Source organism: Tachysurus vachellii, chromosome 2 (assembly GCF_030014155.1).
Source record: "Tachysurus vachellii isolate PV-2020 chromosome 2, HZAU_Pvac_v1, whole genome shotgun sequence".
Lineage (NCBI taxonomy): Eukaryota > Metazoa > Chordata > Actinopteri > Siluriformes > Bagridae > Tachysurus > Tachysurus vachellii.
The window spans coordinates 8,652,727-8,668,070 of NC_083461.1; the positions used below are offsets into that span (position 1 = coordinate 8,652,727).

The 15,344-nt window shown below is 40.6% G+C and overlaps 1 protein-coding gene across 10 annotated transcripts in view; it reads right to left on the bottom strand.

Moving 5' to 3' along the window:
* Positions 1-1,197: 1,197 nt before the first annotated feature.
* The window catches only part of ebf3a (EBF transcription factor 3a), a 93,660-nt gene continuing 79,513 nt past the window's right edge, over positions 1,198-15,344 (bottom strand). For 3 of the 10 annotated variants that reach the window (XM_060895535.1, XM_060895509.1, XM_060895499.1), the window contains exons 11-16: positions 13,192-13,280; positions 8,328-8,393; positions 7,425-7,590; positions 6,766-6,954; positions 5,882-5,971; positions 1,198-4,085 (exon numbers count right to left, since the gene is read on the bottom strand). In XM_060895535.1, the coding sequence (XP_060751518.1) occupies positions 4,054-4,085; positions 5,882-5,971; positions 6,766-6,954; positions 7,425-7,590; positions 8,328-8,393; positions 13,192-13,280 (632 nt within the window). In that variant the 3' untranslated portion in view covers positions 1,198-4,053. Of the gene's footprint in view, positions 4,086-5,881; positions 6,080-6,753; positions 6,955-7,424; positions 7,591-8,327; positions 8,394-13,191; positions 13,281-15,344 lie in introns of all 10 variants that reach the window. The other 7 variants (XM_060895462.1, XM_060895453.1, XM_060895488.1 and 4 more) reach the window with 3 other exon arrangements.

Below are 15,344 nucleotides of genomic sequence, written 5' to 3' on the forward strand. Positions count from 1 at the left end.
ATGAGATAGAGACAGTCATGGGCAAACGTGGTAGACACCTAGCTCGCGACCTTCGTCAAGGTTAGCACTGGCACTGTCCTTTCATTTTCCCTACATTGGCTAGCGCTACTGCTTCTAGTTAGCTAATGAAGCATGGATGAGTGACAAACCCCATGTGTGCCTGTAGGTTGTAATTCACATCATGCGCAGATAAAGAGGTTCGTCTGGCCAACTACTGGTGCCTTGTTAATGTCTACGAAATTTACACTTTTCTTCGGAGTTGCCGTAGGCATGAAGTTTATAGTGAAATATCCACCACAATTCTCTCAAGCACAAAGCAGGAGGAACTAGCATGGAGAGGCCGAAGTGAAATGGCAGTTGTTCTTCAGGGATCAGTGGGCTGAGCAGGAGGGCTGCTTCCCCCCGAGACTGTCATTTTCTTCCAGGAATTCACAAGAGTGAAAAGATGAAAGCCTTGTGTCACCAGCTCACCCCAAAACACCCAGACTCGCCTTACAGTCTCTCGCCTACACCACACAACAACAAGGACTTAGCCTGGTTCCTTATGGCAGGTTCTGGTTCCTTAAGTTTTTATATCGATCTCTGCCAGGAGGGATTTTTTTTTTCTTGAATAAATTATCTAATAAAAATATCTAAATCTATTATGGGTTTGTTTGGCTGGTCGGTTGGTTATTTATTTATTTATTTATTTATTTATTTATTTATTTATTTATTTATTTATTTGTTTGTTTGTTTGTTTGTTTGTTTGTTTATTTAATTAATTCATTTGTTATGGATTGGGGGAAAAAAACAAAGTATTTATTTAATTAATGTTTCATCTCAGAGAGAGAGAGAGAGAGAGAGAGAGAGAGAGAGAGAGAGAGAGAGAGAGAGAGATGGAGGAAAAACTGCTTTCATCTGATTAGTTTAGATTTGAAAAATATCAATTAGAGATTTGACAAAAAACACGTACTCATCATATTTGTGTTTTGTACACTCTTGGGTATGTTTAAAAAAAAAATTAATGGTACTAATATTTCTAAGTATGAAAAGGAGGAAGATTTCGAAAATTAAGATTACATGGAGGAGCCAGTCACAGACAAGAAATACTTTAATTAAATATTGTGTAAAATGAACATCTTTGTACAGTAAAATGTAGAAATGTTTACATAAACATAAAAAAATGTATACATGAAACAAAAATAGTATTTTCTCCTTACAGAGTCAATCTACAATTTACTGAAATCTTCAGACTAATGGCAATAAAACACTGAGTGCATGGTCTAATTAGGCTAAAAACACAAAATCCAGGTTGCAGTAATGACGATATTCACAAATACACTTCATGTAACCTTGGGTTCCTCTCACTTTCAAGGTGACTTCGCCAGCTCCTCCACTTAGCTAAGCTTTGTTGAGCTATCACAAAGCAAATGCATTGCACATTCATCACTCATTCCCTTCTACAGCTGCCCTTGCTTCCTGCTGCTAAAGGAAACTTGTGTGCAGATTGCCAAGAGGGAACGTCCCCTTTTGGTTTGAAACAGACTACTTAACAGTACAACAGGAGATTTACAAAGTGTTAAGTGCAAAAAAAAAAGAATGAAAAAAAGGGAAAAAGATTTTGTCGCTGATTTTGGCACAGCTAGGCAAACGAAACTCATCGGGAGAGAAGAAGAAGGAAATTTGTGGACTGGTTAACTAATATGTTTAGCTACTGTATATGCTGCTGTATAATGGCGTAATTACAAAATGACATGTACAATATAGAAGATCTTAATCTCGGCTCTTCATATACGTTTATGATACAAAACTCTAACCTTTTTATTTATTTTTTTTTTTTCCCCTGGATTATCAGTCTTACTTGAGGGAGTACAGCAAATTTAATGTTTACAACAAAAGATAAAAAAAAAATAAAATAAAATAAAAAATTGAGAGAAAAGAAACTGACAAAATAGTCAAAAGGATGAGGGGTCACAATAATCACTTTTTTATTTTTAGTAAAAAAAGGCTTGTGCTTTTTACACCATTGATCATTTGAATGGTAATGATTGGCTTTGTGGTGGATGGGTTGTTATTAAAACAGCAGAAAAGATTCCTCTCAACAGATTCAGTCTAAAGGTTTGGACAGAGCTTTTTTTTTTTCCCCCCCGACATATTTTAATAAACAGTAGTGACTGACGTACGTATGTGTCCGTTCCTGCTTTTTTTTTTTATTCCTTTCGCTTGAATCCTTTTCTTGTTTTGTTTTATTTTGTTCCTTTATTCCCTGTAAACATGGTTGAGCTATAATGCGGCAAAGTCATGAGTGGCAGGTAAAAATGACTTTTTACATTCTACAAAAAACAAAATTTACAACCACAATTGAATCTTCCCCCCCCCCGGGGCTGCTTGACATGCACATATTCTACTATTATTATTACAGCCATGTGTCACAAACAATTTATTTGACTATACAACAAACAGGATTTATTTAAAAAAAAAAAAAAAAAAAAAAAATTCAGATAATTTAAAAATGAATACAAAAATAAACAAGGATTTGATTGTTGCTCTAAATAACAAACTGCAAATTAAAAAAAAATAATAAAATTATGGAATTTTTCTGATGTAACAAAATACAAATTAAATGGAGAGAAAATTCATCTATTGATCCAAAACAAGAAGGAAAAAAAAAAAAAAACAATGGTGGCAACTGGTCTTGGCTTTAACATTCTGTGTTGCATCACAATATTGGCTATAATAAACATTACATATGAGCTCAAAATAAAAGTATGGAAAGCAATATACAAAAAAATTTCAAAGATAAATACAATATTTATAATTGATATGTTACAAAAAAACCCCTTAGTGATCGCAAGTGTTTGTGTGAAAGTGTTGCAATGTATAAGACTATTTTACTCCTAGCTGTTTTTCAGTAGGAATAAAACTCTGTACTAAATATTTAAGTGGATCTGGAAAAAATTCAAGACGAGTGTATAAATATTTAGCTACAACTTTGGCAAAATCACAAAAGTCTACAATTGTATAACCACATACAAAACACATTAGGGAATAAGGAGCTAGAAGTAAAAGGACAACTTTCTGGTACAAGAAACATAGACTCCACAGTAGCCTAAGAATGCAATAGTATACAGTGCTAGCAAAAAGTTGAAAAACATTGCAGATCACACTCGCTTTACAGGAAGCTTTAGCAGTGGAAGTATTTTTCCTTCTTTTTCTTTTTTTTTTTTTTTTTGCTTTTCTTTTTTTTTTTTTTTTTTTAAACCAACAGACAGTAGCATTTCGTCTCTGTTAGTGTGCTTGTCGAAGGCGAGAGAATTTTTGCGATATCAAAGTTACAATTTCTACCTACAATAAGTTACAAAGTTCATTTGCGATGAAATATGCATGATAACATCTCCTCTGCCGGTTCCTCCCCGTTCACTCCTATTCACTTTAAACTTTACATTTTTATAACTCATGTTTTAGGTTACGTGATTTCCAGTTTGTTGGCTCTGCAGTATTGGCTTGGCCCCTATTTTTCTCACCACAAAATCAAAAGAGAGAAAAAGCAAAAAAAAAAAAAAAAAAAAGCAAAAATTAATGACCAAACAAAAAAAAGAAAGAAAAAAAGAAATGACTTCACATTATAGAGATGTGCGACGGCTGCGCATCACTCGAAAAGAAACATTCAGAGACATTTCAGTGTGTTTTCATCGAATGGTATATCCACAAGGTTCCTCCCCACACATAACAAGATCTAGCCAAGAACAAACCAGAAAGGTTTATACAAAATAGTCATTTTTTTTTCTTCCGTGATTTTTTTTTTTCTTCTTCGAGACAGAGAAACGTGAAAATATGACAAGAAATTCAGTCAATAAATTTCAAATGTTCATGACAAAGTTTCTTGCATGTCGATTTACATTAGTCTGAATAAAATCTTTAAAACAAAGTCTCTTTTTTTTTCCTTCCTCGGAATTAGACGTAGGTGTTGAGTAACTTCATGACGGATGCCGATCGTTTCAGGAGGACGTTCCTTGACGTACCCCGAGGCTCACTGCACAGACACTGCTGCTTTACAAGTGGTGGAAGTGCAATTTACATGGGAGGGACCACCAGTCCGGACATAGCTAAAAAAAAAAAAACAGAGAGAGAGAAAGATTTTTAGTCCTAGATATCTATAAATACTACGTGTAAGATAAAGAAAGAAAGCAGATCATTTCCTTCACTTTGACAGACGAGGCATGGCACAGATTTCTGTGTTTGGAAAAACTGTCACGTCGAACTTTTATCAGGTAAAAAGCTGATTTTTTTTTTTCTCTTTAAGACACTCTGGAAAGATCAACATTTTAAATGAGGTGCTTTCTGACATTTTGAGGAGAAAGTATCCCCGCTCCCACATGTGTGAGATTTCTTTTAGCGTTTTGTTAATGGCCATCAGAGAGACCAGACTCCCGTGGGAACGTCCGTGCTGACAGCTGAGAAACAACACGGTCACTTCGGCTAACGTCACCGAGCCGAGGCCCTGCGCTCTCTCTGGCCGGCGAATGCCTTCCTCTCGTCTTTTACCTAAATTGAAAAATTCACCCTCGACCATTTGCGATGCTACATCTGCCTTCCTTATTCCAAGCTCTAAAGCACGGCTGAAGAAAGAAACCACAAGATCCGAGCACCGTCTAGAGCTGTGATGAAGAGAGAAAGAAGCGCTAAGATTTATGAACTCTACTCATCTACTCCACAATTAGGTGGCTAGTGAAGTGCCTGGATTTTATTTTATTTTTTTTTTTCCATCTTTCAAAATAAAAAAAACATCCTTTAGCTACTTTGCGGAGTCATGGTTGAAGTGCTTTTAAGTTTGCCTAAGCACCCAGTGCCATGGCATTCCTCATTAATTTCTGCAAACCACATATTAATAAGTGGATGCATGTAGCAGCATGAACTTTAATTTCCCAGTTCATTAGCTCTAACATTATTAATCTTGGATGCACACACTATGGCTAAAACATGTTTTCAAAGCAAACAACTCGGCCTTGACGGAGAGGAAATACAAGCGGGCTCAACAGGCTCAGGAAGTCGTTAATTTGCTGAATGACGCTGTCCTGCCGAGGATTTCACAACTGTTTCTTTCTGTTATCGTGCCGACTTGTGAGCTCCGCCTCACATTACAGCGTTCATCAAAACAATGTCTTACTCCGCTGGCACAGGAAGCCAAAGCTCAGCGCCTCTCTATGAAATCTTAATGCGTCTGCTCTGTAAGCACAGTATAAGACCCATTGTTTTCATAACCACAGTGTAAAAAAAAAGTAACCAGCCACAATATTCAGAGGAAACGGCGAGGACTTGTGTGACGTGCGTGCTTGTGTTTTCTCAAGGCTGCGAATCTTTCATTCAGGATCTATTCGAAGTGGTGCGCTGCGTAGAAGACCTACACAACCCTTGTTTGTTTATGACCCCGGCACACCTGGTAAGGTCAGTTAAAAGCACCGGGGGAATTTCAGCATACGTTGTTCAAATGCATAGAAGGCAGTGAATAATGCATTAGTCGAATGGCCACGGCATTTTAAGCTACGCGTCTGTGTTAAGACTTCCTCGGATTGGTAATTCGGTCACCGATACACATGACGCAAACATTGGACGACGGTTCGACTGTGCCAAAAGTCTCGTGGGACGTTTGACACCCCTAAATCATTAATGTCAGATAAATAAATAGAGACGTAAAAGCCAAGCATGCACGCTCCATGCTACATGCATAATTCCTTTCAGTCATCCATCCACTTGTTCACTCAGCCATCCACACACATATATAATTGATACAAGGCCACCATGTTGGAGAAGCAGCATGGCAGCGAGAAAAGGGGCATTTTCAAAAGAGCCAAAAGAGTGAGGCAGCAATGCGATGTCATAAAAGGAGGGAGGCGGCTCTCACCTTGAAGTCCATTGCCATTTGCACTGGTGCAAGAAGGAGGTGGAGATGCTTGGGGCCTGACAACGGGGGCAAAGGCGCTCTTTTGTTTCACTGCAGAGATGACATTGGCAGGTGAGAATGAGAAAATGCCGTGTGTACTGCTACAGTTTGAAGAGAGGCTGACCGAAGAGGCTGCCATGGTAGGGCTCGATGGAACTACTGCAATAGAGCAAACATAGTCACCACTCAGAGAGAGTTTCACTTTCTTTTTTTTGTTGTTCCTAACAGACGAGAGTAAGGGAGAGCCAGGCCTCGCCTCTTTTTCAAATAATAATCATGGGATGAAAACAAATCAGGGAAGAATGGACATGAAGGAACGATCACTCTATATCGGGGAAGGGGGGAGTTGATAGTGCGTGATAGTCTTTTTGTCTGCAAACAAAACGGATGTAAATAAAGGAAGAGAAAATGGAGATCGGGATGGAATGAGATGGGACGTCCTGCCTCAGCCACTTGCTGGATAATAGGTGTCTTTATCGACTCTGACGATAAAAGGAAGAAGTTTTTTTTTGCCGTTTAAGGTAGAATTTGTTGCTCTGTGTCAGCGGCCTATTCAATTGGTTTTGTTTTGGTTTGTTTTCCGTTATTTCGTTTTCGATTCGTTTTTAAAGATTAATATTGTTCTTATTATTTGATTGGTTGGATCACTATATGGCTTGTTTCGGGTGTTCAGCCTCCAGAGTCACCCCTCCTTTTATCCAGTAGCACACATTCCCAAAAGTAAATAAATAAATAAATAAAACAGAAAACAAACGCAAACAGACAACAGGGGTGTCAAAAGGAAAGGGAAGACAGGTGAGGGGAGAGCAGAGGAGGGGAAAAGGGGTAATTACCTTGATACTTACTGCCGTAGGGCGAGTTGGCGGATGAGCCGTTGAGGAATCCAGGCGAGCTCGGGACACCCAGGTTGGGCATGCCGGTGTTTCCGTAGCCGTTCATGCTGTTGCTGACGGTGTTGTAGTTGGACTGCTGTGGAGTGCTGCTGGGCACGTAGCCACGAGGCGACACGCTGCTTGTGCTACGGCTGTAGCCAACTGCAGGACAACACAAACACACTATTAAAGAACGTAGATTGTAATTTCATTTCCAGAATGCATTTAGGTGCCATCTCCTGTCCGCAGGATCCTACTGAAATGCTTCAGGAAGCCTTAAAGCATTTTACTGTATGCATTTCCTGAATGACCCGGACGTATTTTGTGTTTTGTTTTGTTTGATGTCTCAATGCCGAACATGAAATATATGTAAAGCAGACTTGTGGAACCTCCCTGTGATCAACGTTACACCCAGGCAGGAAGGATAAAACCACAGATAACATTTGTTACCATAACAACCAATGCATACGCTAGCTAGCCTTTGCAAACATTTTAGCTTACAAGGTCCATAAAATGATTCAAACAAACATCACAACCCAATCGAGTTGATTTCGGTGTAAGCTAGACGCAAATTATCTTGTTCAAAGCCGAGGAAGCGGTGCGACTGAAACGAAAGGATTTTCGGTCATTACCCTGTGAAGTCTCAGAGACGTTGACCGCCAGCTGGCTGCCGAAAGAATTGACGCCCATCATGCCTCCGTGGGACGCGGTGTTAGCGAGAGAAGGGATCTGGTTGTGGTTGCGTGGTACACTGTAAAGAGCTTCGGCGATGTCTGCTGCCCGCTTCAGAATGATCTCCTACAGGACAGAGCGAAAGACTCATGAGTGACATGAAGTCATGAAGTCAATGACCAAAACTGGCTAAGCATTTTTTCAACAACGGGTGTTTCAAACATATATATTTTTTTAACTTTAACACAAAATTCAGGACACTTTCCATGCAGCTCTAACCAGAAAGAAGAAAACACAGTGGATTGTTGCTCTTGAATATGTATTAGACCTCTCAAGCACATCTGAACAGAACTGCTCTGTAGAAAGTGTTTGAGAAAAACACCTTTCGGGCCAAGTTCAAGGTTATTCTCCTGTTTAAATCAACTCTCTCTTTCTTTCTTTCTCTCTCTCTCTCTCTCTCTCTCTCCCTGTGTGCGAATGTACTCTTTTCATGTTTTTCTATGTGTGTTTATATGTTTATTTTTTTTTCTCCACGATTAACTCCTCTTTTTGCTCCGTGTGCATCAACCACAAATAAACAGCGAGAGAAAATAGAAATAAAAAATAAAAAAAAAAATAAAAAGCATTCGCTCTTAGTGTAATGACACCCTGCTACAGTACAATGGCCTGCAGCTAGCTTTGAAATGTAGAAAGAGGAGCATAGCATGGGGAGAGAGGCACTGATTTAATTACAGCCACTGTACTGAGGGAGAGGGAGGGCAAGAGAGATAGAGATAGGCAGAAAGAGAGAAGGAGAAGTGGGGAGAAGGGGGTGGGGGTCTGGTGGTGCTCATTAGCATGCACTGGTGTAAATGGTATTTTACCTGGTTGTTGTGTGGCATGCCGTACAGAGCCTCCACAAGGTCAGCTGCTCTCTTTAGTAGAACCTCCTGCAGCACAAACACACACACACATACACACACACGTTATAATGAGTTACACAAATGCAAAGTGTAATACATGCGCACGCATGCAAGTCCGTGTTTACTGTATGGTTTATTTATGACTTTAGCAACATGTAAATATATTCTATTGAACTCATATTGGATTAACAGTCATTTTAGGAAGGATTTCCTTCTCCTCAGACCGGTTTGTTTTAGTCACCACGTAATACGTGCCAAAGCAAGTGAAGTGGTGTGTAACCTCTAAGCTAAATGAATCAAAAATAAGCACTTGAGTTTTAAACGCTGTGGCCTACGGGGTATTAAACAAACAAATACACACAGTTCACACAGACACCCACACACACACACACACACACACACACACTCCAAGAGATACATAAAGCAGTACAGGAGCGACGTACGGTCGGCTAAATCCACCCACTTTAGCAGCGAAGAACAATGAGTCATTTTCCATATCTTAATTAAACTGGCAGAGTGCTCAAAGACAACATCTCACCCTTTAATTCATGCCCCAAATTTGTAGTGGAGTTCAATGCCAATTCCTCTTTCTTCAGAACAATAAAGTGAATTAGCTCGGGTTAATCTAGTTCTTTCATAATGGCATTAGGAAATTTTTCAATTAACCTCTTTCACTGGCTGTTGTAAAGGACTTCATAAATGAGTTCTCGTGCCGAGCTGCCTGAGAGGCTGCGCCCGGGGACCCGGGTGCCCACAAACCCCATCTTATCCATGTCTGCATGCCTCCCCTCCTACTTATAGCACAACATGGATTAACTTTCTGCTTAGCTTCCCTTCAAAAATTACACCCAGCCTGCCAACAAGCCAACACGCCACCCTGATCCAGGCTGTCTCGCTTGGCCTAGCCTATTGTAGTTTTTTTCTTCTCTGCTGCAACTCAAACTCCAACTCCCGAAACTGATGCTGTTCCATGAAGTTGATGCGCTGGATGATTATCTCATTGTCTCAAGGTTTGTTCCGATATTTACGGGAATGTTAAAACTGCTTTAATATCCAAAAGCTAGTTCTGACTTCAGACCTCAGCTCTGCCCTTGCTAGCATGTTCACCGAATTCCACACCGTTTCTTAGCATGGCTGACTGGCTTCGTTCCTAGTCACGGCCGCCATCTTGAATTCGTACTTATCAAGATTAATCGCATAAGTCAGGGTTCTTGGTGCGTACACCATACGTTTTATAGAGACGCTGTCTAATCCTGAGAGGGAGCGGATGAGTGGCTTTTAAAATGGGCATTTAGCTTAGAAATTGCTGTCTCTGCTTCATGTTGCATGCATCTAGTTTGCATACAAATAAAGAATTACACTTGTCACGCGGCAGGTACAATCAATGAAAAGCCCAGCTGTCTTAATCCTGTCCCATCAACCGGTTCTGTGCTCTTTCTCCCCCTCTTCATCTCTCTCTCTCTCTCTGAGTGAGATAAAATGTTTTTCTGCAGTGCTAATAATTACCCATCATCTCTGCCCGTCATATCACAGGACTCCTTATACATCGCTCCCAATCTAACCCGACAATTACTACAATTAAGACAGGCGCTCTCACTGAGACGAAAGCCTTCCTGCGCTGAGATTCTCTCCAGCTCCTCGTCCATATGGCACCCGGGCCGACGAGACGTAAAGATAGTTTAAGGAAATCATATCGGCTCTCCACTTTAATCTGTTGTTAGCTACAAGGTGTCTGTGCTAATGAAGCGGATTTAGCGGCCGACGTTGGAGTGTGACGAGAGAGCAGGCCCCTATTGGCGGAGGAGATGCTGGGTGGGTTTGTTTTGTTCCACTCAGCCTGCCGGCCTCACGCTGGGAATATTATTAGCGGTGAATGGTATTTGAGAAGCATTTCGATGTAAATTCATGAGCGCAGCGCTAAGTGTAATTGACTCCTCTTTTCCTCCCTTCGCCGAGACGTAGCAGACTCCAGGTTAAACGGAAACTATTAAAGCTCAGAAACGATCCCCAAGCTTGCTTTCGTGACAAATGCGGACGGTTATTATTACAAGCGTTTGCTGTTCTGCCCGTGGACGTGAACCATTTAAAACGGGGCTCTTCTTGTTATCACGGTCCAATATCTGGAGTGGTACACAGTATATCAGCGGCGTTGCAGGAGACGGGAGAGGTGAGCTGGCTGGAGGTGCTAATGTCATTCTAAAGTGTAAAGCAATTATTCTGTTAGTTCTAGCCTCAGGTTATGAATACATTGAGGAGCGCGGGGCCCAATAGATGTAGCTACTTCAAAAAGCCGAGAGAAAGAAGATGAATTTTAATGCATGGGTAATTGCTCGACATGAATGCATTTCTAATAAATTTTCTTGTATATTAGATTGAGGAGGAAGCGGCATAGATTTGTGCTCGCCAGCTCGAAACGAACGGGAGAGGAATGGAAAGACGTGAGGCAGCCATTAATTTACGAGCAAAGCAGGCAGGTTAGCACTATATCATCGCAATAAAGATCATTTGATCAGCACAAACGAAAGGAATAACATCTAATCAGATTCCTATTTCTCTCTTTTCATTCTGGTCTACATGGAGAATAATGGACGATAGCGCTTTCGTACGGAGAGACTAAGCAGAGTGAGAGCCAAGGCCCCCTTAGCAATCTCGTCCTTCATCACATGACTGACTCCTGATATTGCCTTTATTCTCGCTCCCTAGCTTCGTATATAAATATGTTCATTTGACGCCTCACGCCTGGGATTGAGCTGGCAAATTTTGATCATCTAAAATTAGGGAGGTAAACTTCAATTTGGTGCCCCTCTCTCTCTCCCCTTCTCTTTCTCCATCTCTCTCTCTCTCTCTCTCTCTCTCAACGTACATATGTAGCAGCGGCATTATCAGTGTACGTCCGAAGCAATACAGGCTTCCCGTATTGGTTTTCTGTCCCGAGCACAATTACCCATCAAAGCACGGCCATTGTAGATTCCACACAACAGGAGGAAAGAGTGGAGGGGGAAAGGCACAGTGGAAATCAATATCAGGCTGGTATTATCAACTCTGCACCGGAGTGGCAGAGAAAACAGGGGTGTGACGCGTTCACCTTAATGCTAACACACACTTTACATTTCTCCCTGCTCCTACAAACCCCCTCCTCCTTATTACTCCAGCCTGTCTTGGCCCTAATCGTGCCGTCCCTCACACACAAACACACAAACACACACACACACACACACACACACACACACACACACACACACGCTCATGGTCTCATTGCGAATCCGTGTAAGGGTCAATTGCTGCTTTGCGCGGAGCCGGCTGTGACCCGCTGGGTTCGCCGCCTCGAGCAGACGGCTGCCGTAACTATGATAAATCACTTGGCACTTTCATTTACATGCCGGTGAACTCCACATTTGGGTCCATTAAAAGCCAAAATCAAATATTTATGTTGTTTATTGGAGCTGCTAGAATCCATCTCTCCTCGGCAATCGGTTTGCGCCGAAGGCCTCCAGTGTTGAAGTTTTACCTGAATTAGAAAAAGCCCCCCTTTTGAAGCTTGCACACTCACTTTCCTTGCGTCACATGCTTTTTCTGGCTTTACACTTTTCCCAAAGTGAAAAAAAAAAAAAACAATTTCTCAGACAAATCAATACTTCTTTTTGTTTGTTGTCCATTTTTTTTTTTTTGAAGCCTAATGGAGATATAAGTGTGTCTTTTGAAGCTTAGCAAAAGACAGAACATGGTGGTGTTTGGAAGAAAATGCCGTGTGTACGGGCAGAGAGAGGCGGCCTGGCTGGTTCTGTTTTATTGGTAATGGATAGTTTAAAGCATTTACTGGAACAAGATTTCCTGTCTAGATATTGCTCTCCACAGAGAAAGAGAGCCAAGTGTAATTGAAACACATCATGTAGCGTGGGCTGGCTCTGCTCAGGGATGCTTAGCTTGGTGTGTGTCTGTGGGACACGAGGCTAGTCGTGCTTGTGCTTAAAGCAGCCAGGCTCGACTTAATGATAGCACCCGCGCCCCCATGCTGGGCTTTAATAGATATTTGTATGATATTTTTTATTAGACTTTAGCGGTGGTCAGCTCTCACTGAGCGGCCATTAACTGGGTACAAAATAATATCTTAACGTGATATTACGAAAAGCCCGGGCCCTCAGCGCTCGGGATCGGAGGAGAAATAAGTATGTTTAAGAGCAGCCGAATGAGGAAGAGAAATCTTTCATTTTTTTTTTTCTTTTGTCATACATCCAAACCTGACATGAGATGGTGATATGTGTCAGGCACATGGGAACTGGTGAAGGAGTCAAATCGTGCGATTTAAATGAAAAAAACACACAGGAAAAAAAAAATACACACAAAGAGAATGCTGATATTAACGTTTGGACTTCGTTTATTAACCCACTAAGGCTTGGTCTTATATCGGAAAGCTTTGTAAACAAAAGATTAAAGTGGATCTAGCTTTGGAAAATGAAAGGAAAACAAGAGCAAAATAATCACACATCAGAAAGAGGGCTCTGCTCCGATTACAATCACCACTGCTTACTGGAGTGGAAAAATGCTTAATTGAACTATTTCGCTACACTGAAAGTTTGCACAATTCCGGCAGAATTCAAACACCGGGGTCTGCAGGTTGCATGTTTTGTGTGTGTTTATTTCTGTGTGTGTGTGTGTGTGTGTCAGTGATTTGATTCGTGATGACTAGCCAAAAGAGATTGCATGTACTCATATCAACATCTTGAATTCTTTCCCATTTTGAAATTTCTACGATAAACATCTTTGTCTCTCGTTCCCGTTCTCTTACTCTCTCTTTCACTCAGTTTCACTCTCACAGCTTACTGACCTTTGGCAACCTCTCCGGGTCACCTGGATGTCTCGGGATGACCTTCTGCAGTCTCTGGAAGCCGTAGTCAATAGTTGGCTCGTTCAAAGCTAAAGCACCAAAAAGGAAAAAAAAAAAAGCAATCGCGTGTTAGTTTCACTCGCAGACGTGCACACGGCCTTAGCAGTCAAACTGAAATGTGGCATACATAAAGTTTATTGCATTTATTCATCAAATCTATGCAAATATCTGGATGTGTGCAAGCATTTGAATAAAAGACAATAACATACTTTAGTTTTAGTGTGCAGTATACAGATAAACACACGTACACAAGGCACGATGGTGGAGGCATTTTTTTTCCTGCACCTCGCTTATTTGAAGCAAACTGGCTGTAATTGATCAAATAAATTTTGAGAGCTTAGTGGATACATTATGAATGAGGTAGTGTGAAAGCTTGATGTTTAGCACCCCCACTAACTCTACCCCCCCCCTTTCTCTCTCTCTCACACACACACACACACACACACACACATTCATGTACCGTATATATATATATATATATATATATATATATATATATATATATATATATATATATATATATATATATATATATATAATACATGCAAACACACAGCAATCATAGCTGTCTGTCAGTGTGCTGAAGTCTACATCAGGCTTTTTCTCCTGTATCACCAGCTAGATTTATAGCAAGCAGCTGATGATGACATATGTCTGGCTATTGCCCCGTTAAGATTTATCCTTCTCTCTCTCTCTCTCTCTCTCTCTCTCTCTCTCTCTCTCTCTCGTCCCCCCTTCTTATTGCCTGAGTGCAAACCATGCAGTAGGTGCACTTCATCTTACAAAGCTTTAATAATCTGTGAATGGCTGACTACAAACTGATGTAGGGCGCCATCATTCTACAGCTGTGTTGGGCTAGCCTCATGAAATTGCTGGCCACAAATAGTAATTAATCTTTCCTCTCTCTCTCTCTCTCTCTCTGTCTCTCTCTCTTTCTCTCTTTCTATCTTTCTCTCCACACACACGAACAGACATACACACTCACATACATAGAACCTCCTCCCTCTAAAATTGTAATTTTGAGTATGAACAGGGCAGGTTATAAATCAGAGGCCAGGGCCGCTGCATATACAAGTGCATGAATCATAATCTCAACTCACTGCAACTGCACACATTGTGTTTAACAAGCTTTAGAGGAACTGGCCGAGGTCTATTACCGTTCTCCTTCACTGAAAACATATATAAAAGAAAGGAAACACACAGGAGAAAGCAACCCAAACAGAATGCGTAGACCCGAGGTGGTAAAATGTTATTGGACGTAAATGTAGATGTCAGTGTCAGGTAAAAAGAACAACGTGATCAGAGTCAGAAGTTTTTGAGAATTTTTTTATATACTTTTGGGAAAAGTTGGGTTTTTGGTGTTTGGGAATGGTAAGAGGTTCAAAATGAGGAGGTGGAGCAATAACAGGAAATGGCTTTTTCATAGTGAGCAGGTCTGGATTGAATGCTAAGCTGATTTTTTTTTTTTTTTTTGATAACCTGGTCAAATGTTAAAACAGCAGAGTAATCTGTAATGATTGAGACAATCATTTCTGTAGGCCAAAACATACAATATGTAAATTTACACTTATCACTATTATACACTTACACTTATTATACACTTACACTTACACACGTATCACTAAAACAAAATACAATCATTAGCATGTGTAAAAAGGTTTAGGAAAAAAATACTGAGACCAATTCATGTAAGAATTTAAAAATGATCTCCTTTTAGTAATCAGATTAATGCCTCAAGATTAAATCCCAGCAATGCCACAGATATCCATGGCTGGGAGCCTCAATATCTCTCTCTCTCTCTCTCTCTCTCTCTCTTTCTCTCTCTCTCTTTCCTGTTGTTCACAGAGACACTAACGGATCGCAGGCGTCTGTGAGCTCATGTATACTGAAGAGGTCGGATAACGCTTTCCTCAGAGCGTGTCACACACCATGAACAACATTTTGAAGACGTGTGAGGAAGCGTGTTAGCGCTCACTCTTTACTATTGGTATTTTCTGCATGATAAGGGACAGCTGGCTAATAGCCTCAGCTTGCTAACTGCTAAATAACAACAAAAAGATCTTTTTGTGTTGAATAACACTGGATATCATTGG